Source organism: Crocodylus siamensis, chromosome 2, assembly GCF_052110815.1.
Source record: "Crocodylus siamensis isolate JL-2025a chromosome 2, ASM5211081v1, whole genome shotgun sequence".
NCBI classification, from domain to species: Eukaryota; Metazoa; Chordata; order Crocodylia; family Crocodylidae; genus Crocodylus; species Crocodylus siamensis.
This window is the reverse complement of record NC_143396.1, coordinates 186,545,364-186,559,007: the sequence shown is the minus strand read 5'-3', so window position 1 is coordinate 186,559,007 and position 13,644 is coordinate 186,545,364. Positions and strand designations below refer to the sequence as shown.

At 39.7% G+C, this 13,644-nt stretch overlaps 1 protein-coding gene across 20 annotated transcripts in view; it reads right to left on the bottom strand.

The window, feature by feature from the left end:
- The window catches only part of SOX6 (SRY-box transcription factor 6), a 536,736-nt gene that overhangs the window by 209,406 nt on the left and 313,686 nt on the right, over nt 1-13,644 (bottom strand). For all 20 annotated transcript variants that reach the window (XM_090032599.1, XM_090032598.1, XM_090032613.1 and 17 more), the window contains 2 exons: nt 13,365-13,537; nt 9,176-9,244 (listed from right to left, as the gene is read on the bottom strand). In XM_090032599.1, the coding sequence (XP_089888725.1) occupies nt 9,176-9,244; nt 13,365-13,537 (242 nt within the window). The remainder of the gene's footprint in view (nt 1-9,175; nt 9,245-13,364; nt 13,538-13,644) is intronic.

Sequence of the window (13,644 nt, the reverse complement as noted above, 5' to 3'; positions counted from 1 at the left end):
TGTGGCTGATGCTGCAAGAGTAATGCTGCAGGGCTGCTCTTGTTGCTAAGGTGCAGACTCCACAGGGGTAGAGGACAATTTTGGCGCCCCTCCAAAGTCAGTATCATTCAGGGCTGATGTCCCTCTCGCCCACCCCTTGTTTTGCTCTTAGTAAGAAATCCTAATAAGGAGTTCAAAGCACAGCTCTTTTGAACAGGAAAGGCCAACAGAGAACACAAAATTAAATGTGAAGCACTGCTTTCATATACAATCTATTTCTATTTTCTCCATTTTCTTTAGTTCTGCTTCTCAGCTTAGCTTAGTTTCTATCTTTTCTAACAAGGTTATGAGCTGGCCAATGTTAATCACAGATTTATAGCAAGTGTGAGAGTTACCGGCACATAATGGCATTTTTTTCTTCCATGTGGGCTGCTACAATGGGAAAAAGATGAATGTCTTAGTTTTGGAGCAATGCATAGTGCTAAACAATATAAAGTGAAGTCAATGGAATTTGGATCTAATTCAAATTCAGACCTGGAATTTTAAAGTAAATGTATCATTTCTACTATGAATTAATAAGTTACTCAGATAGTTTATTGAGGCACCACAACAGTTTACATGTTCAACCATAATAATCTTCACTGCTTATATATTACAGTAGTTTTACCTATTCTTTAATCCAGAAACTTGGTTATTAAAATGTTTGATGCAGGCTATAATGCCTCTATCATTACTTCTTAAAGTTAATTAGATTAGATAAAAGAAATAATTAGATTTGCATTTTTATCCCAGTTTTAAACTTCCAAAGAAGATCACAACAGTGTGCCTGTGGGCAATTAAAAACAGCATACAGCAGTGAAATATATAAAGGGAAAAGAGAGTCTGTTTTTCCTGGCTATTTCATGATTGAAGATACAATTACAAAATATTTTAAGGGTTTTCTGAAGCTAGGGGCTATTCCTAGACTTCTAAGCTTTGTTTATAACCCTCATTTTCTTTCAAGGGAGTATCTGATCCATGCACCGTGCCAATAGAAGTATCAAATTGCTTTCAATGGCTTTATTTTGGTCCTGTTCAGAGCTTGCTGGAAGGAGATCAGTTTCATGATCAATAACAAAATTTTAAAAAAAGGAATATTCCCTTGTGCCAGAACAGTAGTCACTGCAATTGGTTTTTCCTTGTCAATGCTAAATACAGTTTACAAACAAAGACGTCCTAAGGCAGAGCAACTGCAAATTGACAATAGCTAGATTTCAGCTGGTGCATTTTCAGCAAGCTTACTAGCAAGAAGCTTAACCCATCTCCAAAAGGCAATAAATGAAAGGTCCAGCTCTTAAAATTGGAGGTCAATTAGATACTTAATGATGAAGCATATCTTTAAATATATTTCTACTATTATTATTCTAGCAAAAAATTAATTAACCAGGTCATGCAGGCCATGCAGGCTAATGTGGAATGTAATTATTCCTGATCTTTAGACACGCACTTCACATAAAGAGATAGTCCTTATTCAGCTCACCAGGTACCTGAATTGTCAGTAGTTAATCATGGATAAGGAGAGAGATTCGTTGGTTCAGCCTCTTAACTTTTAAGTATGATTCAAATGATTCATATTCAAGGGCAGCTTAAATAGTTGTAATTTTTATGTTACTATTCTTTTGTTTGTTTACTCTCCTGGTAATCATGTTCACTTATTTTAATAGAAATAGACAATGCAAGCTTGTTGATATTAAACTACACAGCATGAAAGTACATATTTAAAACTAGAACAAAATTACTATTAGAAATAATTTCTAGTGGCTCAATTAAAACAGAATACTTACAAAGGCAGAAGAACCCAGTTTTTCTATGCAAAGGAAAACTACTCCTGATTCAAACAGAAAAATAAATGCCCTGCAATGGCACCCCATATACAGCTTTAAAAGGGAATAGGGGGAAGAGAAAGAGATGAAAGGGCTTTGGAGAAGCTTTTCAAAATTGCTCATCTCCTCCTGTGACACTTACTGCCAGATTTTAATAGAAGCCGAACATCCAGTGGGCTGGCCCCAATTGTCAATGCCGAGGTTTTTGTTTTTTTTAACAGTTCTGGCCTAAGTTTAGGATTTATTCCAACAAAACCTGCACAAGTGGGAGTTGAGGCAGCAGTGGAAACTCCTCTGCACCTGTAGACTCTAATGGGTGTACTTCCTGAAGAATGCTTAGAGAACTGTGCTCAGAGTTTTAATACATTTGATTAATTTTCCTCCATCAACAGGGCATGGCTGGATCACAGACCTACAAAGCAGGCTGGGTTCTGCAAAGAGCTAAAAGGTACCAGTAACATAGTGGGCTCACCGGGAGACAAGGGCCAGTACCATGCAAAGTTGTGCTTGATATTTGCTGGCAAGCCTCAGGATTTCCATTCACTGAACTTGCCCTTTTGTTTGTAAAGTAGTCTCTCTCAGCCCCAGGATGAGTTTCCTTAACACAACACTGATTGAGTAGGCTAATTTTTCCTTTACTGTCTTAAAGAAATGTAGTTCGAAGGATATGAAACAAATCACCCCCTAGCTCTAGTTTTTATTTGTCCAGCAGTCTTGTCTCCTTTGTAACTCCCCAGAAAACAATGAGAGACTTGCCTGCTTGGAGATGTAAGATCTGGTTCTCAGTTACAGGCACCAGTTTTTTCTAATTCGATCATCTGTAGAAAGAACTTATAAGAGTGCTGTTATAAATTACCTTTACACCAATCTAAATCTGTGGAATATTAGGCAGTGTTAACGTCTGAAAAGTTTCAGTGCAGCTGCAGCATAAGGCTTAATGCCCTCTCTCACCTACACAAATGTGACTTGCCACTAGAAGGCCTGGGAAGCAGCAGCTTGGCCAAGAGCCAGGGCTCTATCCTTTCTCTGGGAGTGGTGCCCTGGGGGTTAAGTGCAGTGAGAGTGCAATAGCATGGATGCCAGGGAAGCATGTCTCCCCAGGCTCTCCATGCTTTCACCCCACTCAGTGCTAGGCAGCCCTTTCCCTCTCCCTCCCAGGAATATGGGAGCCAGGAATGAAAGCCATGCTGCTCCCCCCACCGCCCAATTTTCCTGGCTAAGAGAGGCAAAAGCTTTCAAAGCTTTGTTCTCTGAAGGGAGGCCTGAATGCTTGCTCCCTAGCCGGGACTGAATTGGGTCTCCTGAGCTGCTTGAAGCCAGCAGTGGTGCCATGTGGGTGGGGACCTACCCACTGGCAGGAAGGTGCTGGCTTGGGACCAGCCCCTGGACAGTAGAACTTGGGAAAGTGGGTTAAGAGGGGCTGGGAGTCATGCATCCAGGGATCCTGGATGACTGCAAACTGATTGCTTTATCTCCATGGAACAGGTCAACAATACCCTAGCTTGAGCTAGGCAGAATGGCTCAAAGATAACCCTGGCCCCAATAGGCATACCTTTTAAGATGTTTAGAGGGTAATTAGCACAGTTTAACACATTTTAGTGCATGGACCCTCTCATCTTAAGTACCTTTAGAATGGTTTAAAGGTAACCTATAACATTCTTCATATAGAAAGGGAGGTAGGGAAAGCACTTGGAAGGAGGCATGGAGTTTCATAATATACTAGATACAGACTTTCTTCTGAAGATCTCCAAGCACTTTAGATAGGTGCACAAAGAATGAAAATTGACTCATCTTGCATCTGATACTGAACCAGAGGTGAAACGGGCAATAACTTCTAACTCCTGCTTCCTTGCTCTAACCACCAGACAACTGCCCCCCCAAATCCATATGCAGAAATCATGAATTGTGAGAAAATTAAATGAGCTCATCGCTCCTGTAATGACTTGGTTTTACATGAAATAGATGAAATACACAAAGTATTTGCTGTTGGCACACCATTGATAAACTTGCACAGCACACAGTAATGAGGTAGGAATGGACAAATGATCTTTGAAAAGCCTAAAGGAAATAAGCAGTTTGAAGTAATGGATATGTAAAAGGAGAATGGGCGATTGTTTTAAAAGGAGTCTTTCCACTTTTTCCTGCTATGCAAAACCTCCTCCAAATTATTTCAAAATGCTCCATGGGTTAAATAACAACATTCATTATAATATTAAAATAATTGTTTTAAAAACTATGCTGTGTAACTCAGAAGATTAGCAAAACATACAGGGTGTCTCATATGATGACAACTTTGCATCAGCAATTCCTTACCCCTGACTACTGGAGGAGAGAATGTACTGTACTTATTTCCAAGTAGCTGTGCCATGAATAGGCGTATGTCCAGATGGAACTGACACCTGTGCTAGTCACATTTTATCATCTCTTTTAAAGAGGGCAATATTATTATTGTTTTTCCCTGGATACAGAGCAAAGATAAGAACTCTCACCATTTTTCATCATAAATAGTCATCCTTGGCACAAAAGGGTTGTAAAAGAGGCTTCTTAAACTGACAAATGTGCACAGGTTAAAACTCTGTGCAGCCCAAATAACTCATTTGGGCAGATACAGGCACATTTTAATGTAAAACTGTTTTCCCGTCAAGTCAGAGGGGCATTGTGGTGCTGCTTCATGGAGGCGACTTCTGTCACTAGACTGCAGTCTCCGCTACAAAGCACTTCATATATCCTGACAGAAGGGAATGCCAGAGGATCCATGAAGGATCACCTCTTTCAGCCTATCCTTGACTCACTCATACTTCATCAACTTTCCTCAGGGGGTTTCAGGTTGCAGAAATGTTGCTTCCTCTCTCTCCCAGTTACACTACTGGAAATCCATTCAACAGCAAGGAAGCTCTCCCTCATTCCCAAACCCATGACAAGATAAAGGAGGAGACAAAGGCCACTAACTTCTCTTTCAGGGAAATCCTGGCTAACAAACAGGCAATAAAATTAGCAAGAACAAAGAAAGAAGAAACATTTGGCTCATGGCCATAGTAGACTAAGTAGGGTAAACACCAGTTAAAACAGAAGTCCTCCTGAATAATCCTAACAACTCACATTCTTCCTGTGAGACTACATGCATATTTGTCATGGCACCTGCCCAACAACCCTAATAACTGACAAGATGATCCTTGCAAGATGCCTGAGGGGAATATGAGAAGTCCGCTACCAGCCTGATCAATGTATGTGGAAGGAAAATTTCTCTCCTGATAAAACGCATGGATTAGATCTACCCTGTACATGTAAATGAGAATTATTCCAACAATATATTTTTCACTCAATAGACCTCAAATGATATAAAACCATAGTCTAGGAACATCCTACACTATCTGAGCCTCCAAACCCAATGAAGCTTTTCCTTATTCTGGGAAAGGGTAGGGGAGAAACACTGAAGGAAGAGGAATAGTCACGGGCCCCAACTAAAACCTTTGTTAACATCTTCACATAGAAAGGGGCGCAGGAAGCAGGTAGACAGAAGGGAAACCCTCTCAGTCTCAGTGGAAGACATAAGTCGTGTGAGTTCTGTTGGCAAATTTGTGTGGTCATGACTTCATGTATCTAGGTTACAGTAAACACTATCAAGGCAGAGATCCTAATTATTATCAAGAATTCAGTCAGCATCAGAATTAATCCCCAGATGCATCTCGAGCAGGTCCAAGGAGATGATCCTCCCCCTCTATGCGGCACTGGTCAGGCCGCAGCTGGAGTATCGCGTCCAATTCTGGGCACTGCACTTCAAGAGGGATGTCGACAGCATGGAGAGGGTCCAGAGGAGGGCCACTCGTATGATCAGGGGACAACAGGGCAGGCCCTATGAGGAGAGGCTGCAGGACCTGAACCTGTTCACCAAAAGAGAAGGCTGAGGGGGGATCTTGTGGCCTGTTATAAACTAGTCAGGGGGGATCAGCAGGCACTGGTGGAGTCACTGTTTCCCCGAGCACCGCCAGGAGTGACCAGGAATAACGGTCACAAGCTGGCAGAGGGTAGGTTTAGGTTAGACATCAGGAGGCGCTACTTCATGGTCAGGGCGGCTAGGGTCTGGAACCAACTTCCAAGAGAAATGGTGCAGGCTCCTACCCTGGGGGTGTTTAGGAGGAGGTTAGATGAACATCTTGCTGGGGTCATTTGACCCCAGTACTCTTTCCTGCCATGGCAGGGGGCGGACTAGATGATCTGCTCAGGTCCCTTCCGACCCTACAAACTATGAAACTATGAAACTATAATCCCAGTGCAATAAGTGAAATTGGGAACACCAATAGCTACTGGAAAGTATGGTGTGAGGACATAAGCATCACCATCTCTTTGTAATGTTGCAACCAAATCAGAAAGATTTCACGATGAATCTCAGAAATATCTGTGGATTTTATCTCCATAAAGAAAATAGCAACCTGGTACTCAAGCAACATTCTTTTTCACATGGCCATACACTTGATAGCATATTAATGATTCCTTCTTTTAAAAAAAGATCTTTCACATTTTCTAACCATAAAAAGGTTTACAATAGCCCTTTAGGAAACTTATGAATGTTACTTTGACTTTTTTTTGCTGTAAGTTCACCAAATACAAAAGGAAACCTGGTTCTGAACATATTCCAAAGTAGTGTATCCATAAACCATTCCTCTGGCAAGCAAGACTATCTGAGGTGCCAGCACCATCACGTAGGGTCTAAGCCCCCTCCTATTACCAAAATATATTTCTTACCCTACCATGACCATCTGGAAGCTCATGAGGACTTCTATAGACTTTTTCTGACTGGTGGTCTGAAAATAGCACCATTCAGTTAGTGTGCTAGAGGCCAATTACTAAAACCAAGAGAAAACCTTGGAAAAAGAGCTAGTTGAACTCCTAAACCTCCCAGGGCCAGTAATATGAAGTAGGAATATTTTCACTGAGACTTGCCAATGTTCTGCCATATTCAGAAAACGTGACTTGTGCCACTATGTCAGTTTTGTGTGTTCCACTTCCCATCAAAAGTAACATTTTAAAAGAAATTTTTTGTGAATAATTGTAATTAGATAATCAAAGGGCAGCCAAGGAGATCATGCTAGGTCATGGAGGAAAATGACCAGGACAGCCACTATATCCTAGTGATTCTGAGCTTTTTTGCCAGAAAGTTAGGACTTCACCTCAAATGCTTCAGAGGGCTACAGCATCATAACTTGGAAATCCACATGTCAACATATATTAAAAGAAATGTTCTGGTATGCATTCAAAAATTTAACATCTGTGAAAATGCACGTAATGAAATCAGAAGAAATTGTTGTTACAGAGGCTATTAGGGCGGTGCGAAGCTTCAGTCACTGATTCAATTCAGCAGAGGTTTGGCCCAATTCAACACCCGAATCTCCAAATCCAAATCAAATCAGAAGACCATTTAATTTCCTTGAATTGAATTGGAAACTTCCAAATTAATTCGCAGAGATTTGATGATTTGAACATAGACACAACTTTAAATATTTTTTCTACATACCTCAAGGTAGCAGGCAGCTCATGAACACTGAGATGGTGGGGCGGATGGAGTGTCCCATAGGAGCAGGGGGGGCGGGGGTCCCCAGCGTGCTCAGCGGCGGACCCGGAAGTAGACTGGAAGTAGTTCCAGTCCACTTCTGAGTCCACTGCCGAGCATGCGGGAACCCCCACGCTCCTTTGGGACACTCCATCCACCCCACCATCTCAGCATTCACAAGTTGCTCCTGGTATGTCGAGGTATGTAGAAAAAAACCATTTAAAATTGTGTCTATGGCTGAATCGCTGATTCTCCAAACCAGCATCGAATTTTCATATTTGGATTTGGCCAAATCGAATAGGGGCAGTGATCCAAATCAGCTAATCAAATCACTGTCTCCCAAATCGAGCCAAATCTGAATCTGAATCAAATACGGCCTCCTTTGCACACCCCTAAAGACTATCTTTGTGTTAGTCCTTTGTGAAATATTAAAGCCTGTTCATTTTAGAAATAGTAAAGTCCATTTCTCCTGAAATGAGATTTTCTGAAATACATTTACTTGTATTTCATATCTGAAGTTATTTTTTCCTCTTAGCTTTTATGCCAACTGAAAAAGATTTTGTGTGTATTATAAACTGATTAATAATCTTAAACTGATGCTAACTGTGTTGAAAGTCAGGGCTGTAAAAGATGTAATATTCATTTCCCTGAACTATGTTAACTATTTTATCTCCAGCTCTAATTCCCAACCAATATAATGACATAGCCTTTTCAAAACTACGTTCCACCAATAAACAACAACAATGATGATAACATTTCACAATTCTTTGTCTTCCAACCCCCAGGAGTCAAAGCAGTTAATAAATGTTAATTATATCAATTAAAGTCCAAACAAAATAACTATGGTACTGTATATTTATAAAGGAACAGGAAAACACTGGGGTTTGGAAAAAGAAAGGAACACTTCCACCTTCAGCCAACTAAAACATATTGGCTAGCTGGACAGCAGGGACGAAGGCAAGCAACCTGCACTGATCCAACTTGATGCCACTAGTAACTGGCCCCACAGCAACCTATCAACTGTGACTGTGACAATTTAACCTGAAGACCAGGTTGACTGAAAGACATCCAAGTAGAATATGCGAGGGAAAAAAGGCAGTAGGGTCAGTAGGCCCACAAGTTAACAGTACCTGAAAGCTGTCAGTTGGTTGTTCCCCTGCGTGTATCAGAGAGAAGGTCTGATTACATAAAATCAAACCATGATTTACCGTTGAATGAGGTTGCTATGAAGTTGCTTTCAAAGTATTTCAACAGGTACATACCTGTCTGTAGGTCATGGTATAGCAGTAGTCCCTCGGATATTAGAGTGGGTATCAGTGCCTGGGTACCTAGTGCTGTCTCAGTATAGGTTTTGGGGAAAGGCTATTTTCCTGCTCTGTCACCGTTGGCTTTGATTAGGACAATTGCAGCCATTTTCTATAGAGTGTTTTTCATAATCATCTTTATCTTATAAAACTGATTTTCCCTGTATAATAAACAGATCTACAAACAATAACTGAATATCTGCTGCTGTTTTCATGGTGTATAAATGAAAATAATTGCAGATTCTGGAGCAAAATGGTATAATTTAAGGAAATAAAATCATAACTTAAAAAAAAACTTGGCTTGTTAACCAAAAGAGGTTTCCACCAAAAATATAATTTTAATTATTTTCAAAGACACAGAGACCTGAAGAACAGCTTTACTGGGTTTTTGAGGGAAGCATGTGGCTATTTTATTTTAGATTCTTCCTTTTCTGTAAATGGAATTTAAGTATAATCAGAAGAGAGCAATAAAACACACTGACCTGAATTTGCTGCTGCAGTAGATTGATTTTGTGCTGCTGTTGCAGAAGTTGCTGTTGTTGTCTTGCAATCTATTAGAGATAAATTTTCCATTAAATTAAAACAGTAACAGTGAAGCTTCAATAGTACTGAGCGAAAACAACTTCTTATTAGTTATCCTAATTCTAACATTTTAAAGATTTTTCTATTGAAGTCAATTGTAAAAAAACTGGAAGAACAGTGAATATTTTGTTTTAGATGTACCCATGTAGGTGGTCAAACAATTTCAAATTTAAATGTAACATTAAAATGTGGTATTCCAGTTAAAATTACACATTAACCATTTAAACCCCTCACCGCAGCAAAACAGATGCTTAAACTTATGCATCTTCATACTTTTATCAGTATTCAACAAAGTAAACATGTCCTTAATTTTGACTACGGTGATTACTGTTAGCTACCATAGAATATGCTTAATGTTAAGAGCTCTCCTGAATAGGGAAAGGAATATTCAGGTGCTTCAGACTAAGCACATGTTTTCATGCTTTGCTGAATGGGACTTTTTGTAGCTTTTATATTTTGCTTAAAAATACAGAAAAATCATTAATGGCAAACTTCTGCCAAGTTTATTTACCTTGAATGATCTCTTGAGGAGAGAGGAGTAAGGTGCCACACAGTATATAGAGGTGGCAGAACTTGATCGTAAGAAATCAAGACTCACAACATCGCTCTGACAAATGTAAATATGATCACCCTCTTTTTATGTATGCAGAAAGTGGCAATGAGAGGTTAAGTGTCTGCTGCTACATTTCCCTTGTATACGTGGAAGGAAAGCATGTCTACTCAATAATGAAACAGGGAGCACTGAGGCATATGTGCAGATTGAAGGAAGGTTTCCTAGACTAAGTACAGACAGTCAAAAAGACCAAGAATGAATCAATTCAATCTTCGCAAATTAGTCTAAGCTGCGTAGCTTGAACTGATAAGTAAGTGAACACACATTCGCTTCTGAATCCAGAACTGCAGTCAATATGCCTACAGTGGGCCAGGCCAGAAGCCAAAGGGCTAAAACAGCTTCTTGCTTGGCTGGAGCAAGCAGCTTGGGCTAATGTAGCCCACCCACCCTAGAAGGGGAAGGGGAGGCAGGTTTGCAGGGGAGTTGCAAAGCATCCTGGGATGCTAAGGGACTGTGAGTTACCTTGAATATGGAGGGGATCTGGGACAGAAGTTCATTAACCGATTTAACCTAAATCAATTAAGTCTGATACTACATCCATCCGGGTTTATCTTAAATCAGTTCATCCGTTTTGAAAGTAATTCATGTTTACTGAATTTCTGTTGTATTACAGAATTGAACAAGTTTCCCATCACTTATATTGGTTTATGTGTAATTTCTGTCCATGGCCCTAAACAGATATAGCCTTGCATCCTACAAATCACCTGGAATCAGCATCATGGTGCAAGGGGAGAGGGCCTGCTCCTTTCAAATTCATAGTTTTATGCAGAAATCAGCACAGCAGGTACCACTAACTTCCCCACATAGTTATAATATGGGGAAGGCAATGGGACCTAGGTGACCTGCTGGAACTGGTGCCATAGAGGGACAACTGTTCAGTAGTTCTGGTCAGGGACTGTTTCTTAGGGAGCCCGTCTAGCAATTCTGACACTTTGCCCATCTGCTAGGACTGTATCCTCCCACTGCTGAGGATATGACACTATATTCAGTAACAAAATACTCACTTATTTCTCAAGTATCATTTCCCTTCCTATAAATATTTGTCTGGGTAGGGGGACAGTCAAACCTCTGATGAATTATCACAGTGAAAGTCAACATCAGAGTTAAAGTATGAACTCAAGAATATTTTGTTCCCTGTCCCCTGGCAAAAACACTTTTCTTTTTTTCTCTCTGACATATTATACGGTTTTAAATTAACATACAGTAAATGCTTATGCTTAAACTTGAAAAGGCAAAAACAATAAAAATAAGAAAGCAGTTCAGATACAATTTTTACTAAAAATACAATGAATTCAGTAAGGATGATTTTGAGATATACCACTGCATTTTTCTCTATCCTTAGTGGAAATAGTTCAAATAAACTACATCAAAAGCAGAACAAAACTGTATGTTAGCTTTTTACACCTCCTAGCAGAAAACAACAACATAGCCCCAAATGATCAGTTCTGAGATTCTTCCCCCCCGACCTTTACACTCAGTGTTTTAGTTTCATGGCTCCAGGAGAAATTCACCTTTGCACAGAGACCAGCAAAAGATCCACACACTACATAAATCTCACTTATGTCTTCAAACACCTGAACAGTGTCTACCAGTCACTGGACCTGGGAGACATGACAAATGGCAGAACAGAAAAGAATCCAGCTCAGTAGTAGGGACTAAACTGTTGCCCACAAATGGGATTAAAGTCTCTTTATAAGCATGGTCCTGCAGTCTTCTTCCAGTTCAATCAATGGTAGTTAAATGAGTAAGGACTAAAGATTTGCACCCTATCCTGCTAGTTAAGCAATTAGCTCAAATGGGCTCCTAAAGTCTGGAGGAGAGGGGGATACTGTGTGATTAGACAATATAGTCACAAATACAATCTATGTTCAGTGCCATTTTTGTTTAGAGGAGCAACTGCAGTGGGCACCCTCCTGCAGGGACTATTCACACACGTGTAGAACACTTAAATTATGCTGTTTTATGAATGATGTATCCATCATGCCATTTCATCCTACAGTGAAGTATGTTCACAAGTGGACTTCAGAGAATTTGGTCTGTACCATGCTGCAAACTCAAAACTCAGCTCAGGCAAATGCCAAAAAGATACTAATCATCTGATTCCGAAAGAATGCACCGTGTGGTAGCTTCAGATAGAAATGAGATTCAGAATAAAATCATAATGCAATTATTTTTGGGACTATTACACATCTGTCCTAGGTACTGGATCTAATGTTTGGAATCATTTGGAATTGCTGGTGACCTACACCCTCCCTTGCATTGTAAACATGCAGGGTAGCGCTGCCGGCTTTGTTGCGAGCATGGACTGGTATGCATCTTGTTACAGATCTAAGTACAGTATAGTGGTATTTGAATATTCATTTCCTGATGGAAACAAACTACGTCTCTTCATCTAATATTGATGGCTTCTCCTAAACGGTATAGAGCTAAGATAGAAAAATGCATCCAAAACACCAGAGTGCATTACCATAGCGCAGTCTAGATGTATAGGCTCAACACAGTAAACGATGGTACATAAGCACCATGTGGCTGAAATTCTGAATTTTATTTGCCAATCGGTTGAGCTACATGCTCGCTTCATTGAGCATGACAACCTAGTTTTAAGTGTCATTTAATTTTCATTTTGAAATATAATTACAAAGTGTTCACTGTAAGATATCACTCGTCTGCAAATGTGTCAAGATTAATTTGTGCTAGCTTATTCACAAGTGTCAATAGTTAATTACTGTGTCATCTCTGGATGGCTAAATGACATTCTAACTTCTGATTTTTTACAGTGTTCCTTTATGTTATTTTCCATTAGGGGATGAGTCCATATTCCTACATGTGGGCAAATATTCAAGCACATAAAATACCAGACGTCACAACTCATTAAAATCAACAGAGCATATATTGCTGTATATACCCTATAAAATATATTTAACTGAAAAGATAATTCTAGTAATAATGTCAGATTCCTAAAAACCATACATTAATTTGGATCTGTCTGATTTAATGCCTGGGGGACTAGTATATGGCATCATTGTTAGATTTTTGCACCAGACAAGGACAGCTCTTTAGGACAATTTGGTCTCTTACAAATATTCCTTACTTTCTTTTCTATGGAGATATTTTGGGGTGCCAGCTCTCTACCCATTTTTCTCTCTTTTGTTGTCATAGAGGGAATAAAAGAGTTAAACAATTATAGTTGTTTCACAGTCTGCTTTACTGGGGGACTTACTACACTGCATCTCATAAGAAGCAAGAAATAAGGCTTTAATTACAGCTAGAAAATAAATGCATTGAAATTCCATGCCTATTTTTACTCTGGTTCCTATATGAAAAAGAAAAAGCAATTTATAATACTTTTTCTATAATGAGGGAATTTAAACTCTTGTAATAATGGAAAGGAAAGGAAACACCAAGCGGAACAATGCTTATTATGAGCCTTCTAATGTTCTGCATGAAACATTTTTGCTGGTTTCTCAAAGCCTCACCTGTTCTTGCTGTTGGCGAGCAAGGTCCATTTGCTGCCGTTGTTTTTCAATTTGTGAGGCTGCCAGCTTTTTCTGTTCATCATGGGCAGCCAGGAGCTGCTCCCGTAAACTGATCAGCTGGGTGATCATGGTAGAGAGCTGTCGCTCTTTTTCTGCCAGGCTTTCTGGTGTACCTAAACATGAAGGAAAGACGTACTGTAAATATCAGGTAGATTATAGTTTTTGAACAATATTCACAAAGAAATTAATTTAAGTACAAAAGCCATTTTTTCCCCCAAAG